General features: G+C 40.5%; 1 protein-coding gene across 1 annotated transcript in view; it reads left to right on the plus strand.

The window, feature by feature from the left end:
- Positions 1-2715: 2715 nt before the first annotated feature.
- LOC129779820 (dynein axonemal heavy chain 6) overlaps positions 2716-24726 on the plus strand; it is a 61515-nt gene continuing 39504 nt past the window's right edge. The window contains exons 1-3 of the mRNA XM_055787530.1: positions 2716-2820; positions 2879-3049; positions 3112-3563. Of these exons, the coding sequence (XP_055643505.1) occupies positions 2738-2820; positions 2879-3049; positions 3112-3563 (706 nt within the window). The 5' untranslated portion in view covers positions 2716-2737. The remainder of the gene's footprint in view (positions 2821-2878; positions 3050-3111; positions 3564-24726) is intronic.

The following is a 24726-nucleotide window of genomic DNA, read 5'->3' on the forward strand; positions in this document are numbered from 1 at the left end:
GAAGAGGCAGAGTTGTTTGATGAAGTATCGTAAATGAAGCGCTGGGCGGTCTTACGGAAGAACCGATGAAAAGATGTATATCGGCGTGTTATTTTACCTTTTCGTGGCTTTGGTGGTCGTGTGTCTCTCTATTTTGGCCATTCGACCAAAAGTTTTCTATCGGGCGCAGCTGGGGAATGTTGGGAAGGTTGGTGTTCTTCGCGACAATGTTTCCATCCGATCCATCCTCCAGTGATCTTTTGTCATAATGTGCTGATCCCAGGTTCAGCATAAAGACCTCATCACCTTCCCAACTCCTGCAAGCACTTCGTACTATATATCTCCCCGTTCATCATATGAATCGAAAGAAGAGCGCCTTGGACATTCCCTTCACGTCTGTCAGAGAAGGACCTTCTTCGAAAACTTGATGTGAATGATATATTCGACGTCATCGCTTACCTGGGGAACGTAAAGTATCCGGTCCCCTGTCATTCGTTGAATTCTAGCATCAAGTACGTCTCGTCTTTCATTATGAGTATTAAAAGAAGTTTTTCACCAGCACCTCAAGCTACTCCTTCTGAGTGATTGCCTGCTGCTCAGATACGGCCGGACTCGTCTGACGCTTCCGCATAAAAATGTTCATTTTGGCCAGATTCTTCTCCACCGTTTGGCCGGTTGCTTCGATCTCCCGGCTTAAGGAGCGGCAAAGAGATGATATTGTAAATACCAGATCGGCTATATCTGGCGGACACAAAGTGCCTCAGGATGTCCAATTCTATCGCTGTGGGGTGGAGCTTGCAGAATGGAAAAATCATCAATGCTGCAGCGAATCAGCAGCCTTGAATCATTTTTGTTGTAGACTTAATAAACGTAAGATTTAAAGAAATATGTTCCTATAAATTATCTTTCATCACCATCCGAAATTAGTCCATTTTTTTGAATGCATACGTAAACACTAAAATCGATAAAAAATGAATTGGAATTTTCGAGTATTCCATTCGGTAATTTGAAGAAAATTGTAGAATTTGAGAGGTCTAACGCGGGACACAAAAAACAAAACGTTGTGTATATACGTTATGTGAGCATAAACCATAGTTTAACGAGTCTAAACTGATCAGTATTACTTCTTTCTGAGTATCGGCACTCAGTTGTGATTTTTCGGTGGTTTAGATTTTGTTTACGCCCGAAAATCATTCGCTCAATCAGAGCATTTACGCCTGGCAAGCACGATTCAAATTCTACAATTTTCTTCAAATTACCGAAACTTCGAATTCATTTTTCATCGATTTCAGTGTTACAGTAGGAATTCGAAAAAATTGAATAATTTCGGATGGTGATGAAAGATAATTTATAGGAACAAATTTTCTTTAAATCTTACGTTTATTAATTCTACAACAAAAATGATTCAAGGCTGTTGATTCGCAGCAGCAGCACTGTCAAGCAACTTGATGATTTTTCCATACTACAAGCTCCACCCCACAGCGAAGGAGTTGGACATCCTGAGGCACTTTGTGTCCGCCAGATATAGCCGATCAGGTGTTTACAATATCATCTCTTTGCTGCTCCTTAAGCCGGGAGATCGAAGCAACCGGCCAAACGGTGGAGAAGAATCTGGCTAAAATGAACATTTTTATGCGGAAGCGTTAGACGAGACCGGCCGTATCTGAGCAGCAGGCAATCACTCAGAAGGAGTATCTTGAGATGCTGGTGAAAAACTTCTTTCCGGCGAAAGAAGTTAAAAACGTCTTTTCGTACTCATTATGAACGACGAGACGTACTTGATGCAAGAATTCAACAAATGGCAGGGGACCGGGTACTTTACGGTAAGCGATGACGTCGAATATATCATTCACATCATGTTCTCGAAGAAGGTCCTTATCTGACAGACGTGAAGGGAATGTCCAAGCCGCTCTTCTTTCGATTCATATGATGAACGGGGAGATATATAGTACTAAGTGCTTGCCGGAGTTGGGAAGGTGATGTGGTCTTTATGCCGAACCTGGGATCAGCCCATTATGCCAAAAGATCACTGGAGGATGGATCGGCTGGAGATAAACATTGTCGCGAAGAACACCGACCTTCCCAACATTCCCCAGCTGCGCCCGATAGAAAACTTTTGGTCGAATGGCCAAAATAGAGAGACAGACGACCACCAAAGCCACGAAAAGGTAAAATAACACGCCGATTAACACCTTTTCATCGGCTATGGTTCAGCTTCCGGCCATTCGATCATCTGAATTGGTTCAGTAGTCCAAAAGCTATGAATTTTTGAAAAAGTCATTTTTTGAAAACACGGGAAAAAGGTGTTTTTCCGGAACACCTTAAAATGTAAATAAGCAGCTCTATGAAAAAATAGGAAATATAGGCTATTGTTCGACAAGGAACAAAACTACCAGTTTTTACGAAAATCTGAGAACCACTATAGCGGCTTGACTTGGAATGACTGTATATCGACATCGAAAAAAAGTTTTTTTTGCCGTTATAACGAATCATTTTAAGCCGGAAATCGAAAACGTGACTTAATAAAAGAGGGCCCTTATAGCGAAATGCCGTATAAAGAGCGGCCGTATAGCGAGATATGGGTGTATAAGTATTAATAAATTATGCCATTTAAGAATGAGAAGAAGAAATGTACCTGTTGCTCACAACTTAGCAACGCTTTGCTAAGTTTGCTTCCATGGAGATCTGCATTGTTAGGACTTTGTTATTTTTCCGATATCATTTCAGTTGAAACACTTCATTTGCCGGTACAGAGTCAATGGAGAAAAGACAAGATAATAGAGTAAAGATCACTCAGCCGAAATCAAAACCATTCGCTAAGTTAACGACCTTTTGTCAAGAGTACGAAGCAAAGTATTTCGGTAAAATAAGTATTGACTTACAATCATTGAATTTTCAGTGATCGGAAGAAAAGAATCGTTGCTCGGACAACGAAACTCTACAAACCTACCCCCATCAATATCGATGAGCTTATCGAGAAACGAATAAGGAGATTCCGGGATAACAGTTTCGTTTTTCTAACATATGCATTCTCCAGAAGCAGTGAACGTTTTGGACCGTATAGTTTTCTGTATGAATTTTTGTATACTAAACATAAAAATTATTTCTATATTATCTGATACATTCAAACAGAGAGGTACCATTCAGCAAAGTCGACAAACATGAATATTACACGATCAGTCGGCATGGAATAACGTATTGGAGCGATACCGAGAATATTTTTAGTCCCCTCGACGAATGGATCCAGGACTACTCAAAATACAAAACGCTCACGAAACTAAACTTCTTCCGAAATTATCGCAAGGCAAAGGCGCTTTGTCGGTGGCGTCTGAACATCAAGCGGACAAAATATGAATCTGCCAGGCAAAGTATATCTTCCTGTTTATTTTTAGTGATGCCCAGACTCTCCAGAGCGTTGTTATATATGCGGGAGCAATACGTACAGCTAGTTAATTTCCGGTTTTTCGACGTCTCGGTGTCTGAAAACTGGCATTTGCCATACTTTGTGGAAACCCAGATGACCACCTACGAACAGGTTCGCGACCTACTGTTCAAATTGGGCATGAAAATGAAGGAAGTGTTGTGTAAGTAGAATATTCATAGCTATATTTTATTCACGCTTCTTGCATGTAGCTTTGCTTGTACGGTATGTTTCATGCATTTTACGAATTTCCATTTACTGTCTCTGTACATAGTTTTGGAATGTAACCGATAATATCATTTTTTAAAAATAATTTGCATGGAATCTCATTAAATAATTGACGTTTCAATCAGGTCATCTCATTTTCGAAACCAAGGAATTAAAAGGAATGTTTTGCTTGTTCTTCTCACTTCAGCCAGAGTCGTTTTCGATTCATTTATTTCAGTTTATCGGGGTGTAGTGAATTCGGTATATTTTCTACGCCTACCGTAACATCAATTTCCCTGATTTGATCATTTATGCTGTCGCTTCCTTTCAATCCGTACAGAAATAAAAAACTACTTAATTGTGGGGTTACACCTTTTCTATTTTTCAACATAATATCCTTCTAGGCTTATACACTTCGTCCAACGCTGCCCTAGCCCTTCCGAATAATAGGATTAGTTCGAGTCTGAAAAATGACCATTCGTTTTCGCAATCATCTCCTCGTTTGAATTACATTGTTTTTCAGCCAGCCATTCCTTCAAATTGGGGAAAAAATAATAGTTCGAGGGAGCCTCGCGAATAGAGGCAATATGAAACAAGTTGGAACTCTATGGAACCACAACTGGTAACAAAATTAATGGAAATTTATGGAAATAGAGTGATGTGAGCTGGTGCATTGTCGTGATGGAAAAAATCACTCGACTTCCCAGATTTAAACGGAGGCCCAATACAAAAAAAGACCGATCTGGCTGAAACTTGGCATGTGTTCTTTCATGAGATGCTACTTACTAAACATGAATTCGATACGCTCCAGCAGTGCCATCTCTCTAACTTTGCACGGATTTCTCGAATGACCCTCGTGGTGACAATGGGTTGTTGTATTTGTGCAATATAGGCGATGCCAGTGAATGCACGCAAACGAAACTGGATAGCAGAAATTCCATAAGATATTTCGGAACTTTGCATATTGAAAAAGCAACGATTGTGAATCTTTTTCGGGAACAAGTACCATCTGAGAGAAAGCCAAGGGTTTCGCTGCGTTTGACCAGCAGTAGCTGACAGAATGCATTACTAACTTATACGCCATAAAATACTCCTGTATTGTTTCGATAGTAGGACATAGCAGTCACGCTTACCACTACACGATTGGCGCCGGTAACTAATTACCCATGATTACCTTTCACTTCGCCGGTTTCATCAGTTTCAGTGAGTACGTTTCGAATACAGTAACGAACCTTTCATTTGAATATATGCTATTCGAATGAGTGCATGTTTCAATTCGCTCTGGAAGTGACACTTTAAAACATCGCTTTAGTGCAGAGATGTCAACCAAATTTTAGAAAGAGCTGGAAAAGTTAAAAATACTGAAAAAAGGTGGAAGAAACTTTTTTTTTCTCAGTTTCGTCTATATCAGCAATAAAAATTACTGTCGGGCTTATTCTCATATACACTTCACGGTGAAAACGAAATTAAGTGTATCCGTGATGACAACGGTACGGTGTCGACATCTGGATACGAAATTAGTTTCCCACTTAAACTTATCATCTATATATATAAAAATCTCGTGTCACGGTGTTCGGTGTTTTTTTTTATCTGTATTATAGTGACTTTCAACTCATTTGGCTGGTTCGTAACTTTTACTTCCATTTTTGGAAGAATGTCGGGAGTGAGAATTGAACTCGTGACCTTTAGCGTGAGAGGCCGTAGTGGATGTTACCACTACGCCAGATCGGCTCCCTCGTGGTCGAACTCCTCCGAAACGGTTCGACGGATTTCAATGAAATTGTGCACAAAAAAATGTTAGGCATGAGATTAGATAGCTAGGATAACGATTAACGCATATTTATAACCGATTAGGGTGGCCTTATGTAGAGAAAAAGAAATTTTTTTTCTGAATATTTTTTTTGTTGTATACTTTTTAAAAATTTGACTTAAAAACATACATAAAACCACAAATTTTCACTCTCTAACCCTCATTCCCTATTTTTTCATCGTGATTTGAATACTTTTATAAACAATATCTAAATAATACATTTATCCGCCGTTCGTTTTTCAAACAAAACGAATTTATTTACGTTGTTAAATGAAAAATGGCACTACGTCTGCTTCATTGAACTTCCAATGACCTATGCCCAAGTAACATCAATTAGCCTAAAGCCTGACGCATCACCGGCGAGTAGAATTGTATTCGTAAAAATAGTAATGGATGTTCATATCATATCCATATGAATAAAAAAGATTCAACAAATGTGATGCTAAGCGCAAAGAGAGGAATTGTCCGATCTCTGCCCATAGATCAATGAAAATTTGATTTTTTTATAGAACTTCGAAGGAAAATGGGAAAATTGAAATTCATTTTGGTTTGAAAATTGTTATGAATTATCAGGTGGAATAACACAATCCTATATTTTATTATGTTTTGAATTGTTTTTCATGTTGCGTTGGTGTGAAGCGTAAATTGTGATGGATTGTTTGAGAAAGAGAAAATTCTAAAACAGGCAATAAAAAGACCAATTAATGAATACTTCTAGGATTGAGCGCATATTCGTAAGAAAATGTAAATGTTTGAATGTTTTCATATCAAAAATCTATTCTAGGCGGGACGAAGTTTACCGAGTCAGCTAGTTATAATATCGGGCCTGATCACGAACGTCACTTCACGGTGAAAACGAATTGAATTGTATACAACGTTATTACGGCTGTCACCGTGTGTGTAGGATCCGGAAGAGTTCATCCGTCGTGACAATATTGATGAACTCGGTGTTATTATGAATATCACGATACTGTCACGTCACGGGAAAAAACAAGTATAGTTGTCACTTGTGTTTTAGATGGTGAAAGCTAGTCACGCGGAATGCAGTAAGTTTAATTTCGGCTTTTTTGCTAACATTTTGAATCTTGTCTTGCTTTTTAAGAAAGAAAAGATAAACAAACAGCAATTAAGCGGGTGGCATTTTTAGAACGAAATCCTGATGTATCCATAGGACGTAAATTTGTTTATTCGGATTCGATAATTGCGCTATGTGATGTAATTGAGAACTAAAAATGTAGTTCCCGTAGACCGATTGAAACTTGGCGAAAGGACTAATTTCGATTGTCCTAAATGAATATAAATTTTTTGTTTCTATTTTAGGGATTAGACTCACAGAGAGTTACAACCCCATAAAATGGCAATGAAGGCCACTGGCCCAAAACGATCATTATGATTGATTATGTATAATATTGTTTTGTTGATATTTTGAATATAAAATAATAACTGTAATGTTTTTCCAACATTGCAGAGCTGATTTTTGTAATTCAAACATTCGCAATTGGTGGACAAGACCCGAATCAGGACGATAATTATATCGAATAAGGTCATTGATATTTTGTTTTTACGTAATAGATTTTTTTTATTTAAGTCATTTATTTTTACAGGCTCAGTTACATAGGTTTAAAGGAGCCGAACTCTTAACTATATTTTTATTAGTATATATCAACATGTTTCCTTAATTCTAGGGTTAATATAGTAGGAAACCGATTATTCGCGGCCGACTCGAGATTAGAAGGGTGACATATTTTCTTTTGGAAAAGGAGGGAACGTAATAGATATTTTCAACGATATTGTTTTGAAGACATACTTTGAATGAAAGAATATTTAAGTTTCAAATAAGGAAAAAATGAACCTATCTTTGAAAAGCTTTTAAATTAATAGTTATTAAATTATTCTCTAGTTCTTTTTCCATACTTTTGATATCCGTCTAAAGAAAATCTGAATCATTTTCTGCCTCTGGAAAATGCCTTGAAAATATCTGATGTTTCATATGAAAATTATGCTTCTGACCAGTTTCTGTTTAAATAATTATATCATCATAGAGAAATAAATATCAAATTACACGAGAATGGGAAGGATAACAGGATTAAACTTCAGAATCCCATATGGGAGTAGCTCAGATTATACTGATCATCTTCTTCTTCTTCTTCTTCTTCTTCAATGGCACTAACGTTCCTAGAGGAACTTCGCCGTCTCAACGTAGTATTACTTGCGTCATTTTTATTAGTACTTAGTTGAGATTTCTATGCATAATAACACGCCTTGAATGCATTCTGAGTGGCAAGCTCTAGAATACGCGTGATCACAGTGCAAGTCGGAGGAAATTTCTTTGACGAAAAATTCCCCCGACCAGAACGGGAATCGAACCCGAACACCCGGCATGTTAGTTATGACGCTAACCACTCGGCCAAGGGAGCACCACTGATCATGAGATGGATAAATTCGGGTTTATTCTGAGATATAGAAGAGATTATTATTCAACAAAATTGTAGAAACGGCTGTTAAAAAAATATTTTCACGTTGACCTATACTAAATACTTCTAACTACTCAAACGAGTAAGACAGAGCTGAGAACAAGAGTATGCGAGATATCGATTATTAAAAGCATGATAGTCATGCTTTATCTCTAGAGTAATTTATAGAATAAGGAAATAAAATTACATTCCCATATGTTCAACAAAACTACATTCCGAACAACCAAGTATTCCTCCTCATCTTTGAACCAACGTTTGATTCAGCAAACTAACGCACCAAGCAAATGATTCATGGAATGAGTCCGAATAGTTGGCATTGAAATACCGATTCATCGAGGTATTATCGCAAACATGTCGTTCTAAAATATAAGATTAATTAAATGGAATATTATCTCATACGCTGTATTAATTTTATCTACATAACGTTCAAACGTTCGAAATTATGCAACCGATACAACGTTCAAACGCCCGAAATTATGCAACTGACATGTCTCTTATAAACGGGAATGAACTCTTTCACTTCACGCAGTTTATTTTTACACGCAACTGTCCGTGACAATGATGATAGACACAAAAAGTCACAGAAGGGTTGTGTCCAAGACACGACCGCATAGTTGACGTAGGATTCCGTTAGGCTATCTGTTGATTTTGGATATGTTTGAAGAATTACATCGTTAAACTCCTTGATAATGATTTGGTGGCCCTGAAAAGGGCCGTTTTTTATGGTTGGTTTTTTTGGACATTGTTTGTTCACTCCACTAATGTTTACCGAGTGATGATGACAGATGGATGGTAAACATTCGTTGGATGGTGCGTATCAGATAAAATATACCGAAGTGGAACGAGATATGATTCTAGACGAGATGCCTCCTGTGATATGTATGGATGAAATAAGAAAAAAAACCACCAATGTAATATAAGATAATTACCAATACCAAACACAATTATTAATTTTTCTCAACAGTAAAAACATGTTACTTTAATATAGAGAAAAGATATTTGAAATGGAAAAGGTAATTTTCTTTTATAATTTATACTTTCTGACCCAACCAAATGTGAATTTTAATTGGACTAACAACACCTAGTACTATATGTAGAGCATATGGGAAATCACTTTCTCAAATATTCCCTCACTTTTCCAATTTTTCTCGCCGTATAAACTTCCCTTGGGTGAAAATGAAGCCCAACAAAACAGACAGCATAAACCAAACGACCAGTTCTCGAGCGGGAACAGCCCTTGGTTTTTATTTATGAAAATTGAATCAAGTCATTTTTAACACAACCTTATACAATTTTACACTTACACTTGTGCAAAATTTTTTTACGGAAGAGGGGCAGGAAAATTGATAGTCCTGAGAAGGACTGGAATGGTTTAATGGGTTGTACGGAATCTGCTACGTTGAATGTAGCAGTTTAGTTTTGGGAGCGGTAGCTTTTACGGATTCGCTGATGCTTTCCTTGACTTTGGCGCCATCGGCTTCTGTGCGTCGATTTGCGAGGGTTTGATTGGCACAACCACGACGAGCTAAACGACGGATAGCGAGTGTGATACCATGCACTTCGCTCCTCTGCCTCCTTTGCCGCATCCAATTGTTGATGTGAAGAGGAGCGCACCAGCAATGCACACTAGATTTAATTCGATGCTCTCCGCTGCTTCCTCTTCTTTGCTCCCTTTGCCGCACCACATCCATCGTTGGTTGCCGATGGCTTCCTCTCCTTTGCCGCACCGTATGGTGTTGGCTGATTTGTAGAGCACTGCACACTAGAAGCCCAGATGTTTGCCGATCTGAGCGTTGAACGAGAATGAGAAATCGAAGGAAGGAAGGAAGGTATTGTATTATAGAGACTTTAAACTTTTTCAGTTCATTCGTCTCTAGCCTTGAGAAAGGCCCTTTGAAAACTCTACTCTACTCTACTCCAGCACTACCACCTCCACCCTCTTGCCTTGAGAAAGGCACTCGATTCCTCGCCGTCCAGCTCGTCCAGCAACGATGTTGTCCAGTCGGTGTCCACACAAAGAATGGAGAAATCGAAGGAAGGAAGGAAGGTATTGTATTATAGAGACTTTAAACTTTTGCAGTTCATTCGTCTCTAGCCTTGAGAAAGGCCCTTTGAAAACTCTACTCTATTTACTCCAGCGCTACCACCTCCACCCTCTTGCCTTGAGAAAGGCACTCGATCCCTCGCCGTCCAGCTCGTCCAGCAACGATGTTGTCCAGTCGGTGTCCACACAAAGAATGAAGAAATCGAAAAATGCTACCGTCCTTTTATATCAGTTGGTATGTGAGAAATAGGCGCCCCCTACTCGCTCGACATTCAAATATTTGACTTATCGGGGAACGAATGAAGCGAAGCAGGCGAAAAAGAAATGACGTCAATTTCGACCAATCAGTACCGTTTGGATAGGGGTTGAGATTTTTCAATTGTTCGATAGTTAATTACATGATATATATTATTTTATTCAAGGTGAAAAATTGTTATAGAGTGCCGCGATGTTTTGATGTAAAAATCTCATCAATCCGTCATGAAATGACTGAGCAATAAGCGTTTAAAATTGGACATTTTTCACGATGCGATCGATATTCGTTTTTCAATTTGTACCCTAATATGTTCCCGAAAGACGTAATCCTACGTCAAATGAATAAGTGAAGTATAAGTGACGTGAAAGCGTTTGTAACAGTGATGTTCGTGATCAGGCCCAGAGTAGCGCGAAATTTTTATAGCTATTTCGCTAAAATAATTTATGTTCAATCTTGTCGATCCATATAAATCCAATGCAGCGATAACTTTTGCCCGCCAAACAGATCACTAATACATATGCACGCTGCGAGCGCCCTATTGTCGTTAAATGTACATACATTGATTAAATATATGTAAATGTACTAACCCAACATCGATCCGACGAGGTTGCGTGTCGGGTGAGAAAGACATCTTTAAGCTTGACAGATGTCCTTCCGGTGGAAATGGGAGTGGGTAGGAGGAGGAAAGGAGGTGACTTGGAAGATGTTGGATTGACTCGGTCACTTATTCCGGAAGTACGAACCGACAAGTTGGGAAGTAAGATGTTGGGAGAAAGATTGAAAAATAAGTTAGAAAATGGATTAAAAGTAAGAAATCGTGAAAGTCAGTGTCAGACTCTGGCCACCACGTTCCAAGGCGGCACTATTGTGTATAATCGAGGTTCCGGAGTATCACTGATCAGGACCGACCCCCTCCCACCTCCCGACATCACCGGCACATCGCAGCGCGACGGCGACGAAGACGACGACCTCGGAGAGCAGCGAAGATCCCCAACGTTACGGTACCAAACTATTCCCATAAAACGATACATTATTTAGAAAAATCAGACAACTAACGTTTCTTCCTGTCCTATCAACAAAGCCAGTCCATTTTTACAGATAGCTTCTCGTGTCCGCTTTCCGTTGTCCGTATATCAGTATTAAAAACCAGGTCGAAACATTCTCCCCGAGGTCCAAAGCCGACTTTGAGTGAATATCCACGAGGTGAGCTAGACCGGGCAGTACGGCTAAAGCCGTATTTAACAATATCGTAATGACAGTATTAGTAAGTTGCATTTTTATTAATTCTCATTCTTTTTGTGATCATACATGTGTTAGACTACGGTGATACTGCCTGCAGCTTCTTAAGCGGACCTTACACGGTCAATTTTATTGACAATATGATGACATTTGAGAGCATAATGACAGCTGAACATGGCCGACAACGCAGAAATCCGGATTTTCTGATTTTCGGGCATCAATATCGTGACATTTCATATGGATGCATGATGTTGACGTTTTACCTCACGGACTTCCAGACTGAGTTGCCAGTTTATGTTTGTCTTTTTGCGATTGCAATTAAAATTTATAAACTTCTGAAATTGTAGGTATCATAAACGAAAGCTTTTGGTTTTTGGTAACATTTGATGCGACATGCCGAGGAACCACTCAGTGTCGCATTGGAGGCGATTTTGTCCTGTAATTGGATATTGACGATGAGAGTGGTACTGTGTCGACGTCTGGTCGCATTAAATTTAAATTGCTGTACTTTAAATAGCAAAATAATTCGTCTTCCTAAGCTCGAAGCCGCCGGACGGTTTTATATCGTTATCGTCCATCGTTGAAGTGATACCGTTATTTTCGTGGCTGGTGAAGTGAGTGTTGGACACTAACGGGATTCCCTGTGAATTCATTGAAGCAGACACAACAAGCGAGAGGAAGAAACGCTGCACGCGAGCGCTGAGTGCTGGTGTGTTATCGCCGTAGCACCGTCTTCGACATCATCACCGCGTGGTGCGATACACGGGTTCAGCTGTACCGAACGATCAACACGCAGCACCGTTATAAATAATCCGCACTGGTGTGCATAATAAGTATACTCAAATTAATAGGTTAAGGTTATTAGGTTAAGGAATTATAAAAAAAAATTGCAAAAATTATAAGAAAGTGTACATCTGCCATTTTAAATGGCAGAAGGGGAAGAAAGCGTTGACATGGATATCGAATCCACTGTCTCCCCCTCCCCAGCTACGGGTGCTGGGAAGTCGCTTAAACGCGTTCCCCCCTCAGAAGATGTCTCTTTACAGGAAGAGTTAACTCACCTCAACAAGCCTCCCTCAAGAAAATTTGCAAACCTTTCCTCTTCACCCCCTCATTCTCCCGCTCCCGTTTCCGCTCAACTCCCGAACTTGCCTCCCAGCCCTACTGATCCCGCTCCCGCTCAACAATCGACCTCGACCTCCCCCTCAGTTGCTTCCTCTCCTCGTGTCAAGGTCTATCCAGAAGATTCACCTGGAGCTGGCCCATGGGTTGTTTTTTTCCGGCCCAAACCGAACGGAAAATCCATCAATGTCATTCAGGTTTCGAAAGATCTGGCAAGATATTATTCCTCCGTGGTCGAAATCTCTAAGGTTAGACCGAACAAACTGCGTGTTGTCGTGAGTGATCGGAAACACGCAAATGCAGTTGTGATCGACGAGAGATTCTCCCTAGAGTATCGTGTCTACGTGCCGTCCCATGACGTAGAAATCTCGGGGGTGATAACTGAAACGGGTCTGACGTGTGAAATGATAAAGGAAGGAGTTGGTAAATTTAAAAAACTCCCGTTGGTGGGCGTTAAAATTTTGGACAGCCGCCAACTAGGGAAAGTATCCCAAGAAAAGGGAAAAACTAAATTCACGCTGTCAGACTCGTTTCGAGTAACTTTTGCTGGTTCCGCTCTCCCTGACTACGTCATGGTGGGCAAATTAAGACTGCCTGTGCGACTCTTCGTGCCAAAGCCCATGACTTGCCAAAAATGCAAGTCAGTTGGTCACACTTCAGATTATTGTGCCAACAAGGAGCGCTGTGCCACTTGCGGAGAGCAACATGAGGGGAAATCCTACAGTGCGACTGAGCATAAATGTCCATATTGCGGGGGATCCCCACACGAGCTCTCAGTTTGTGAAACTTACAAGAGTCGCTGGGAGAAACAGAAGCGCTCTTTGAAGGAACGCTCGAAACGCACTTTTGCGGATATTTTAAAGGGCGCTTCTCCACTGGCCCAACAACAACAACCAATCAACACACAAAATGTCTTCGCCACGTTACCCGTTGACCAAATGGAAGCGGACACAGCTAACGGGGGCACACCGTTCATTTTCCAAGGGAATCCCCGGCGCAAAAATGTGACCACTCCCAAAGTTCAAGGACAAGCCCCTCCGGTTATACCTCCTGTTAGCATGCCTAAAAAATCGAGTGCAGCGGACAAGCAAAATCAGGTTCCTCCTGGTTTCCGTGGGAATAGTTCACCTTCGAACGACCCAGCACTCGAGGGGACATCAAAAACCCCAAATGTCCCTATTTTCCCGTCCAGCTCAACTCCCCAATCGGGATTTATAAAGTTGTCTGACCTTTTGGACCAAATCTTCAAGTGTTTTAATGTTTCCGACTCCATCAGAACCATTGTCATTTCAATGCTTCCAGTATTAAAGACAATTTTGCAACAATTGATGCAAACATGGCCCCTCCTTGCAATGATTATCTCTCTTGATGTCTAATTCAAATAGAGAGGTCGGAGATATCACTGTTTTACAGTGGAATTGTCGTAGTCTTATCCCTAAATTGGATACATTCAAATTTTTAATTCATAACTTCAATTGTGACGTTTTTGCTCTGTCCGAAACTTGGCTTTCTTCGCGAGATGATATCTCTTTCCACGATTTTAATATTATACGCTTGGACCGCGATGACAGATACGGAGGGGTACTATTGGGGATCAATAAGTGCCACTCATTTTTTCGAACTGACCTTCCACCTATTGGAGGGATCGAAGCTGTTGCTTGTCATGCAAACATCAGAGGCAAAGACCTTTGTATTGTCAGCTTGTATTGGCCTCCGAGAGCTGCGGTTAGCCGCAAGCAACTTGTTGACATGTGCTCACTCCTTCCTGAGCCACGATTGATCTTGGGAGACTTCAACTCTCACGGAACTGCCTGGGGGGAACAGTACGACGACAATCGTTCATCGATGATATATGACCTTTGTAACAGCTTCAATATGACCGTTTTGAATACTGGGGAAACAACACGTGTTCCTAAACCTCCTGCTAACCCAAGTGCTCTTGACCTCTCGCTTTGCTCGAATTCACTATCGTTAGATTGCAAGTGGAATGTAATCCAGGACCCCAACGGTAGTGATCACTTGCCAATCAAAATTTCCATCACCATTGGTTCGAATTCTTCTGAATCTATAAACATGGCATATGACCTCACAAGACACATTGACTGGAAAAAATATGCGGACGCAATTGCTCTAGCCATCAATTCCAGAGATGGTTTGCCTCCATTGGAGGAGTATAACTTCCTTTCTCGTTTGATATATGACAGCGCGGTTCGCGCTCAAACGAAACCCATCCCAGGCTCCACTTTTCGTCAAAGGCCTCCCAATCCATGGTGGGATAGCCAATGTTCCAAGCTTTATCAGGATAAATCGAACGCATTTAAAGCTTTTCGGAAACGTGGAACCATTGAGAATTTTCAAACGTATTTGGACCTTGAAAATCAATTTAAAAACTTGATCAAAGGGAAAAAACGTGCTTATTGGCGAAATTTCGTGGGAGGTTTGTCACGAGAAACGTCAATGAAAAAATTATGGAAAGTGGCTCGAAACATGAGAAATCGCTCTTCATCGAATGAAAGCGAAGAATATTCACATCGATGGATTTTTAATTTTGCACGGAAGGTTTGTCCCGATTCCGTTCCTGTGCAAAAAATTGTTCGATATATACCACAAGATAGGTGCGATCTTGATTCCGAGTTTTCGATGGTAGAATTCTCTCTTGCTCTCCTTTCTTGTAACAATTCGGCTCCAGGAACGGATAGAATTAAGTTCAACTTGTTAAAAAACCTCCCTGATGTGGCGAAACATCGCTTGTTGAATTTATTCAATCGGTTTCTGGAGCATAATATTGTTCCAGATGATTGGAGACAAGTGCGAATTATAGCTATTCAAAAACCCGGAAAACCCGCATCCGACTTCAATTCGTACCGTCCAATAGCAATGCTGTCTTGTATACGGAAATTGTTGGAGAAAATGATCTTGTTTCGCCTTGATCGATGGGTTGAAACGAATGGCCTACTCTCAGATACACAATATGGGTTCCGCAGGGGCAAGGGGACGAATGATTGTCTTGCGTTGCTTTCTTCAGAAATTCAAATGGCTTACGCCGAAAAAAAACAAATGGCTTCAGTATTCTTGGACATAAAGGGGGCCTTTGATTCTGTTTCAATAGAGGTTTTGTCAGACAAATTACACTCTCGGGGTCTGTCGCCTCTGTTGAATAATATGTTATATAACTTGCTTTGTGAGAAACAGTTGAACTTTTCTCACGGGGATTCGACAGTAAATCGGGTCTCCTACATGGGCCTCCCCCAGGGCTCATGTTTAAGCCCCCTTTTGTACAACTTCTATGTAAGCGACATCGACAATTGTCTTACACAAAATTGCAGCCTAAGACAACTTGCAGCCTAAGACAACTTGCAGATGACGGAGTGGAGTCTGTCGTAGGATCAAACGAATCCGACCTGCAAGGACCCTTACAAGATACTTTGAACAATTTTTCAACCTGGGCCATTGGGCTAGGGATCGAATTCTCCACGGAGAAAACAGAGATGGTGGTTTTTTCTAGGAAGCATAGACCAGCAAAACCAAAGCTTCAACTTTTGGGTAAACCGATCACTCATGCTATGTCATTCAAGTATCTTGGGGTCTGGTTCGACTCCAAATGTACTTGGGGGGCCCATATTAGGTATCTGAGTAAAAAATGCCAACAAAGAATAAACTTTCTCCGTACAATTACCGGCACCTGGTGGGGAGCCCATCCCGAAGATCTTATAATGTTGTATCGAACAACTATTCTCTCAGTGATGGAGTATGGCAGTTTCTGTTTTCAATCAGCTGCCAAAACACACCTCATTAAACTCGAGCGAATTCAGTATCTTTGTCTCCGTATTGCGTTGGGATGTATGCCCTCAACGCATACCATGAGTCTCGAGGTTTTGGCAGGCCTACTCCCACTAAAAGATCGCTTCAATTTATTATCGCTTCGGTTCCTCATCCGGTGTAAGGTTATGAACCCATTGGTGGTCGGAAATTTTGAGCAGCTTATCGAGCTAAATTTTCATTCAGGATTCATGAGCTCATATCATGAATTCATCTCCATGCAGGTTGATCCTTCTTCGTATACTCCCAACCGTGTTTGTTTTCCTGACTACATCAATTCCTCTGTACATTTTGATCTGTTCATGAAGGAGAAAATCCATGGAATTCCAGATTATCATCGATCGGGGATCGTTCCTACGATCTTCAATGCAAAGTATGGGCGTGTCAATTGTGATAATATGTACTTTACTGATGGGTCCTCTATGAATGAGTCCACAGGATTTGGAGTGTTCAACGAAATTTTTAGCACCTCCCACAGTCTTCAGAATCCTTGCTCTGTGTATATTGCTGAATTGGCAGCAATACATTGGGCGCTGGACAGCGTCGCCTCACGACCTGTTGAACACTATTACATTGTAACGGATAGTCTTAGCTCTGTCGAAGCGTTCAGTGAGGCCGGAAAAGCACTCGCCGTACTTCCTTGAGAGAATACGAGAAAATTTGAGTGCTTTAACCAGACGCTGTTATGTCATTACCTTTGTCTGGGTCCCTTCACATTGCTCAATTCCGGGTAACGAGAGGGCTGACTCATTGGCAAAGGTAGGTGCAATTGAAGGCGATATTTATCAGCGTCAAATCGCCTTCAATGAATTTTATTCTTTAGTCCGTAAAAATACCATCGTTAACTGGCAACGTAAGTGGAACGAAGATGAATTGGGTCGGTGGCTTCACTCGATTATCCCTAAGGTTAGCCTCAAACCATGGTTCAAAAGTCTGGACTTAAGTCGGGACTTTATTCGCACCTTCTCTCGACTCATGTCCAATCACTGTTCGTTAGACGCGCTACTCTTTCGTTTTAATCTTGCCGATGGCAATATCTGTGCTTGTGGCCAAGGTTACCACGACATCGAACACGTTGTTTGGTCGTGCGAGGAGTATCTTGTTGCCAGATCGAATTTAGAAAACTCTCTTCGGGCTAGAGGAAGGCAGCCCAATGTGCCGGTGAGAGATGTGTTGGCTCGGTTAGACCTTGATTACATGTCCCAAATATATGTCTTCCTAAAAGCTATCGATCTTCGTGTGTGATTGTCCTTATATCCTTATATTCTCCTTTTCCTTTTCCTTCGCGAGAAATCAAATCCCTTCTTACTAACAATAGAATAAGGTGAAATGTAAATACATGTTAGATATAAGATAGGCTTAAGAATTGAGTATGATGAATGTGAGTGCGAATGTGAGTGTGAACATTGTCAACATATCCTTATATCCCATCCTTTTCCTGAAACAAAATGTCACCCTTCTAAACTCGAGCAAGCCGCGAGTAATCGGTTCTCTACCTCATTAACATTAGAATTAATAAAAAATGTTTATGTATACATGTAACTATACAGATAGGAGTTTGGCTCCTTTAAACTTATGTAACTGAGCCTGTAAAAATAAACGATTTAATAAAAAAAAAAAATATAGCAAAATACGGTACTTTTCACGATACAAATCAAAACCTCAAAGTAAACTGACAATGTGATGGTGAGAGAGTGAATGAAAATTAACAACGTCTTAGGAATTTTTTAACGTTGAACTCGGTCATTCTTTGCGCTAGCGGGCGGGGCACCCTCTTTAGTCTAAGTTGTGTGTTTCTTCACACTCCGCTATAAAACATGGAGAATGAGAAGATCTGGGGAAATCACAGGTGAAAAACCATCACGTGTTAATTCAAGTTATAGTAGAATCCCAATTATCCGCGGAATTGTGGGGTAAACTTACCGCGAATAATGAAAATCGCGGATGACCGATTAAAGGACCAAAAAAGAAATGCAAATACGAAAAAAAAACGTTTCAACATAAAAACTATGTTTTATCAATACAGAAATCATTAAACTCTCCATCTATAAAGTCGTGTATACCAGTGGCTGAACAACGTAAAAGCCATGACCACAACAAAAGATCATGGGCCTACCACTCACCAACATATTCCGAAAAGGCCTATTGATTTACTATGGAACTTGCATTCGTGAATAATCCGCACGGCTGATCACCCGCTCGCGGATAATCGGGGTTCTACTGTTGTTCAGTCGCAAGCGTACTGAAGAGAGAACAGATGCATTCGATGCGATCCCCCGACGCCACACCCTAAAGCGCAATCCACTGCTCTCCCGCAAACAGGATTGAACATGCTCCGCCAACTAACTGGAGGATAGTTTGTGCTTTACAAGGACGGCACACAGTTCGATCGAAGACAGCGAAGCGTTAAGAGCAACAGCAAATTAAGGTAGAATCTGAAGGAAAACAGCAAAAGACAATTTAAGTGGTCTTATTATGTATTATATTTCATGTATAGTAAAGTTAAGTGAATTATAATGTACATAGTATAGTTTAAGTGTGTGTTGTGTTTTGTCTCCAAAACAACGTGTCCCTCAATCCGCCACAGTGAGGTTAAAGTTTCCATGCGAATGGAAAATCCCCGCTGCATCACTGCAATGAAAGCAGTTTGCATCGCGCCCACGGGGGGGGGGGGTCTAATTTGGTTCTCTCACTGGGCAAGCTGCGTTGAGGCAGCTTTGGAATCGCGCAGCGGGTTTAAGCCAGCAGTTTACAGTCCACTGCATTTAAGACGCTACAACTGTCATAGTCTTATTTATGGAATAAAATCATTCGCTTGCAGATAATATAATTTGCATATATTTTCGCAAACTAAAATAATCTTGCATCTCTGAAACTGAAAGGAACAGTCTGTATTTGTGAAGTGAGTATTATGATGTGTTTTTGAGAAGGAAAAACGAGTTTTAAAGTGTAAATTATGAATGGAAATTAACTTTTCCGAATCAAATTAGTATTCTATGTGAATGCAAAACACTTTTTTCTGCAAGTGGTGAGAAAATATTATGCAAAAATTGTGTCTGAAATTGACATTATATTATAATAATAAATTTTAGTAGGAATATCTGAAAATTCAGAGGAAATGGGTTAGGTTAGGGTTAGGACTACGCGCTTCATCTAATTAAATAATACCAAGTAGATATTATCATTCAAATGTTACCAATTGAAAATTGCCTTTTAGCCTTCTAATCTGATGGAGCATAGTTTGGATCCCAAACTCGAATGTCACCACTAGCCATCGCGGATACTTTCGTTGTCTCGCGGGGTCAATATCGCGACCGTGTAAGGTGGTAAAATATTGATTGAGGTTAGATCGGATGTCGAAAGCCTAGCTGTCACGATATTGAAGACACTTATTGTCAATCAGTTTGATCGTGTAAGGTGCCCATTACGAAAATAATCATCTGTTTTGAGTCAAATATGCGCCGTTTTGTTCGATGACTTGTTCCCAACGAGATGCCAACTTCATAATACCCCTGTTATAGAAGCTCGCTTCCTTATTGGCAAAAAACTCGGATAGCCAATTTTCACAGGCCTCTTTTGTGGCTACTTTCTGACTACCTTGTTCGTTCGCCATGGACAAAAACAGGTGGTAGTCACTTGGTGCAAGGTCCGGACTATACGGACGGTCGCAATTTTCGACGACAGGCCTTCCGGAGCGTGGTGCATCTTCGACGACCTCTACACCAGAACGAAAACGTTGAAACCATCGTTGTGCGGTGGAAATGGAAACTGTATCGGGTCCATAAACTGCACAAATTTTATTGGCAGCTTGAGATGCATTTTTGCCTTTGTCATAGTAGTACTGGTAAATATATCGGATTTTCTCTTTATTTTGCTCCATATTTGCGACACTATAACTCACGAACGACTTAACCAAACAAAACACTGTCAAGGACTATATTATAGCGCGCAAATACCTTTCCAACAAGGTATAGTATGACTCGATACAATGAATACAACTAGAACTACGCGCTTACAACGACACCTCGCGGAAATACCGCAGGACTTTTTTGACAGCCTAATATATATATATATATATATATATATATATATATATATATATATATATATATATATATATATATATATATATATATATATATATATTTATATATATAAAAATGGATTTCTGTCTGTCTGATTCTTATGGACTGGGAAACTACTGAACCGATCGACCTGGAAAATTGGTATGTAGGGGTTTTTGGGGAAGGTTTTCATGATAGTTTGAGACCCCTCCCCCCTCTCTAAGGGGGGGGTTGCCATACAAATGAAACACAAATTTCTACATTACTCGAGAATTAATCAAGAAAATTAAACCAAATTTGGCATGTGGAGGTTTAGGAGGTTTAGGGTGCAATAAATGATTTTATGGTGGTTAGATACACCTCCCCCCTCTCTAAGGGGGAGCTGCCATACAAATGAAACCGAAATTTCTGCATTACTCGAGAATTAATCAAGCAAACCAAACCAAAGTTGGCATGTGAAGGTTTTAGGGTGCAATAAATGATTCTATGGTGGTTAGATACTCCTCCTCCCTCTCTTAGGGTGAGCTGTCATACAAATGAAAAACAAATTTCTGCATAACTCGAAAACTAATCAAGCAAATGGAGCCAAATTCGGCATGTGAAGATTTTAGGGAGCACGAAATGTTTCTATGGTGAATAGACACTCCTTGCCCCTCTCTAAGGGGAGAAGAGGGGAGGGGTCTGTCATGTGAAGATTTTAGGTAGCACTAAATGTTTCTATGGTGAATAGTCACTCCTTCTCCCTCTCTAAGGGGAGAAGAGGGGAGGGGTTTGTCTTTGTTCTATCATATTTTCTGTATGAAACATTTATTCCATGTAACGGAGAAACATGTTATTTTTTTTTTTATAAATCGTTTATTTTTACAGGCTCAGTTACATTAGTTTAAAGGAGCCGAATTCTTAAATATATTTTTTAAAACTATACATATAGAATTTTCCTAACACTATCGTTAGTAAGGTGTAAAACCGATTACTCGCGGTTTAGTCGAGTTTAGAGGGTGACATATTCTTTCAGGAAAGGAATGGGATTTAAGGGAATTGTTACAATGTTGATGATCACACTCAATTCTTAAATCTATTCGTATATCTATTGTATATTTACATTTCAACTTATTTTACTGTTTATACCAAGGGGACCAATCGTTCGCAATGAATGAAAAGGAGGGTATAAGGACATAGGTACAATCACACACGAAGATCGATAGCTTTAAGGAAAACATATATTTAGGTCATGTAATCAAGGTCTAACCGAGCCAACACATCTCTCACCGGCACATTGAGCTGTCTTCCTCGGACCCGAAGGGAGTTTTCTAAATTCGATCTGGCGACAAGATACACCTCGCACGACCAAACAACATGCTCGATGTCGTGATAACCTTGACCACAGACGCAGAGATTGTTGCTGGCAAGATTGAAACGAAAGAGTAGCGCATCTAACGAACAGTGATTGGACATGAGTCGGGAGAAGATGCGAATAAAGTCCCGACTCAAGTCCAGACTTTTGAACCACGGTTTGAGGCTAACCTTAGGGATAACCGAGTAAAACCACCGGCCCAATTCATCTTCGTTCCATTTGCGTTGCCCGGTAGCGATGGTATTTTTACGGACTAAAGAATAAAATTCATTGAAGGCGATTTGACGCTGATAAATGTCGCCTTCAATCGCACCTACCTTTGCTAATGAGTCAGCCCTCTCATTACCCGGAATTGAGCAATGAGAAGGGACCCAGACAAAGGTAATGACATAACAGCGTCTGGATGAAGCACTCAAAATTTCTCGTATTCTCTCAAGGAAGTACGGCGAGTGCTTTTCCGGCCTCACTGAACGGATAGCTTCGGCAGAGCTAAGACTATCCGTTACAATGTAATAGTGTTCAACAGGTCGTGAGGCGACGCTATCCAGCGCCCAAATCGCTGCCAATTCAGCAATATATACTGAGCACGGATTCTGAAGACTATGGGAGGTGCTAAAAATTTCGTTGAACACTCCAAATCCTGTGGACTCATTCATAGAGGACCCATCAGTAAAGTACATATTATCACAATTGATATCCCCATACTTTGAATCGAAGATCGTTGGAGCGATCCTCGATCGTTGATAATCTGAATATCCATGGATATCCTGCTTCATGGACAGATCAAAATGCACAGAGGAATTGATGTAGTCAGGAAAACAAACACGGTTGGGAATATACGAAGAAGGATCAACCTGCATGGAGATGAATTCATGATACGAACTCATGAATCCGGAGTGAAAATTTAACTCGATTAGCTGCTCAAATTTTCCGATCACCAATAGGTTCATGACCTTACACTGGATGAAGAACCGAAGAGATAATAATTTGAAGCGATCTTTTAGTGGGAGTACGCCTGCCAAAACCTCGAGACTCATGGTATGCGTTGAGGGCATACATCCCAACGCAATACGGAGACAAAGATACTGAATTCGCTCGAGTTTAATGCGGTGTGTTTTGGCAGCTGATTGAAAACAGAAACTGCCATACTCCATCACTGAGAGAATATTTGTTCGATACAACATTATAAGATCTTCGGGATGGGCTCCCCACCAGGTGCCGGTAATTGTACGGAGAAAGTTTATTCTTTGTTGGCATTTTTTACTCAGATACCTAATATGGGCCCCCCAAGTACATTTGGAGTCGAACCAGACCCCAAGATACTTGAATGACATAGCATGAGTGATCGGTTTACCCAAAAGTTGAAGCTTTGGTTTTGCTGGCTTATGCTTCCTAGAAAAAACCACCATCTCTGTTTTCTCCGTGGAGAATTTGATCCCTAGCCCAATGGCCCAGGTTGAAAAATTGTCAACGTATCTTGTAAGGGTTCTTGCAGGTCAGATTCGTTTGATCCTACGACAGACACCACTCAATCATCTGCAAGTTGTCTTAGGCTGCAATTTTGTGTAAGGTAATTGTCGATATCGCTTACATAGAAATTGTACAAAAGGGGGCTTAAACATGAGCCCTGGGGGAGGCCCATGTAAGAGAACCGGCTTACTGTCGAATCTCCGTGAGAAAAATGTTCAAATGTTTCTCACAAAGCATGTTATATAACATATTATTCAATAGAGGCGACAGACCCCGAGAGTGTAATTTGTCTGACGAAACCTCTATTGAAACAGAATCAAATGCCCCCTTTATGTCCAAGAATACTGAAGCCATTTGTTTTTTTTCGGTGTAAGTCATTTGAATTTCTGAAGAAAGCAACGCAAGACAATCATTCGTCCCCTTGCCCCTGCGGAACCCATATTGTGTATCTGAGAGTAAGCCATTCGTTTTAACCCAACGATCAAGGCGAAACAAGATCATTTTTTCCAACAATTTCCGTATACAAGACAGCATTGCTATTGGGCGGTACGAATTGAAGTCGGACGCGGGTTTTCCGGGTTTTTGAATAGCTATAACTCGTACTTGTCTCCAATCATCCGGAACAACATTATGCTCCAGAAATTTATTGAATAAATTCAACAAGCGATGTTTGGCCACATCGGGGAGGTTTTTCAACAAGTTGAACTTAATTCTATCCGATCCTGGAGCCGAATTGTTACTTGAAAGGAGAGCAAGAGAGAATTCTACCATCGAAAACTCGGAATCAAGATCGCACCTATCTTGTGGTATATCTCGAACAATTCTTTGCACGGGAGCGAAATCGGGACAATTCTTTCGTGCAAAATTAAAAATCCATCGATTTGAATGTTCCTCGCTTTCATTCGATGAAGAGCGATTTCTCATGTTTCGAGCCACTTTCCATAATTTTTTCATTGACGTTTCTCGTGACAAACCTCCCACGAAATTTCGCCAATAAGCACGTTTTTTACCTTTGATCAAGTTTTTAAATTGATTTTCAAGGTCTAAATACGTTTGAAAATTGTCAATGGTTCCTCGTTTCCGAAAAGCTTTAAATGCATTCGATTTTTCTAAATAAAGCTTTGAACATTGGCTATCCCACCATGGATTGGGAGGCCTGTAAAAAATCTAAGGGAATTACTCCCCTAGATGCTTGCCTGGCAAGACTTTTTTCCTTTAATGGGACAAGCCCCTTGAGCGAACAAGTCCCGGCTAGGGCAGCCACAAAACTTCGAACTCAACCGGCTCCAGTTCGGTCTGTTTAGTCGATGCAAGTAGTCTGCTTTCGGATTTGGGACCTGTTCGTTTATATTTACCTTGAACTCCTTCCCTGTTAGAAGTTCGACTTAGGGGTGGCTTCGGTTGGTGGCTTCGGCTAGTGGAATTTAACTTAGTAATTTGGACTGTTGAATTCGGCCTTCTGAATTG

Source organism: Toxorhynchites rutilus, chromosome 3 (genome assembly GCF_029784135.1).
Source record: "Toxorhynchites rutilus septentrionalis strain SRP chromosome 3, ASM2978413v1, whole genome shotgun sequence".
Taxonomy (NCBI): Eukaryota; Metazoa; Arthropoda; class Insecta; order Diptera; family Culicidae; genus Toxorhynchites; species Toxorhynchites rutilus.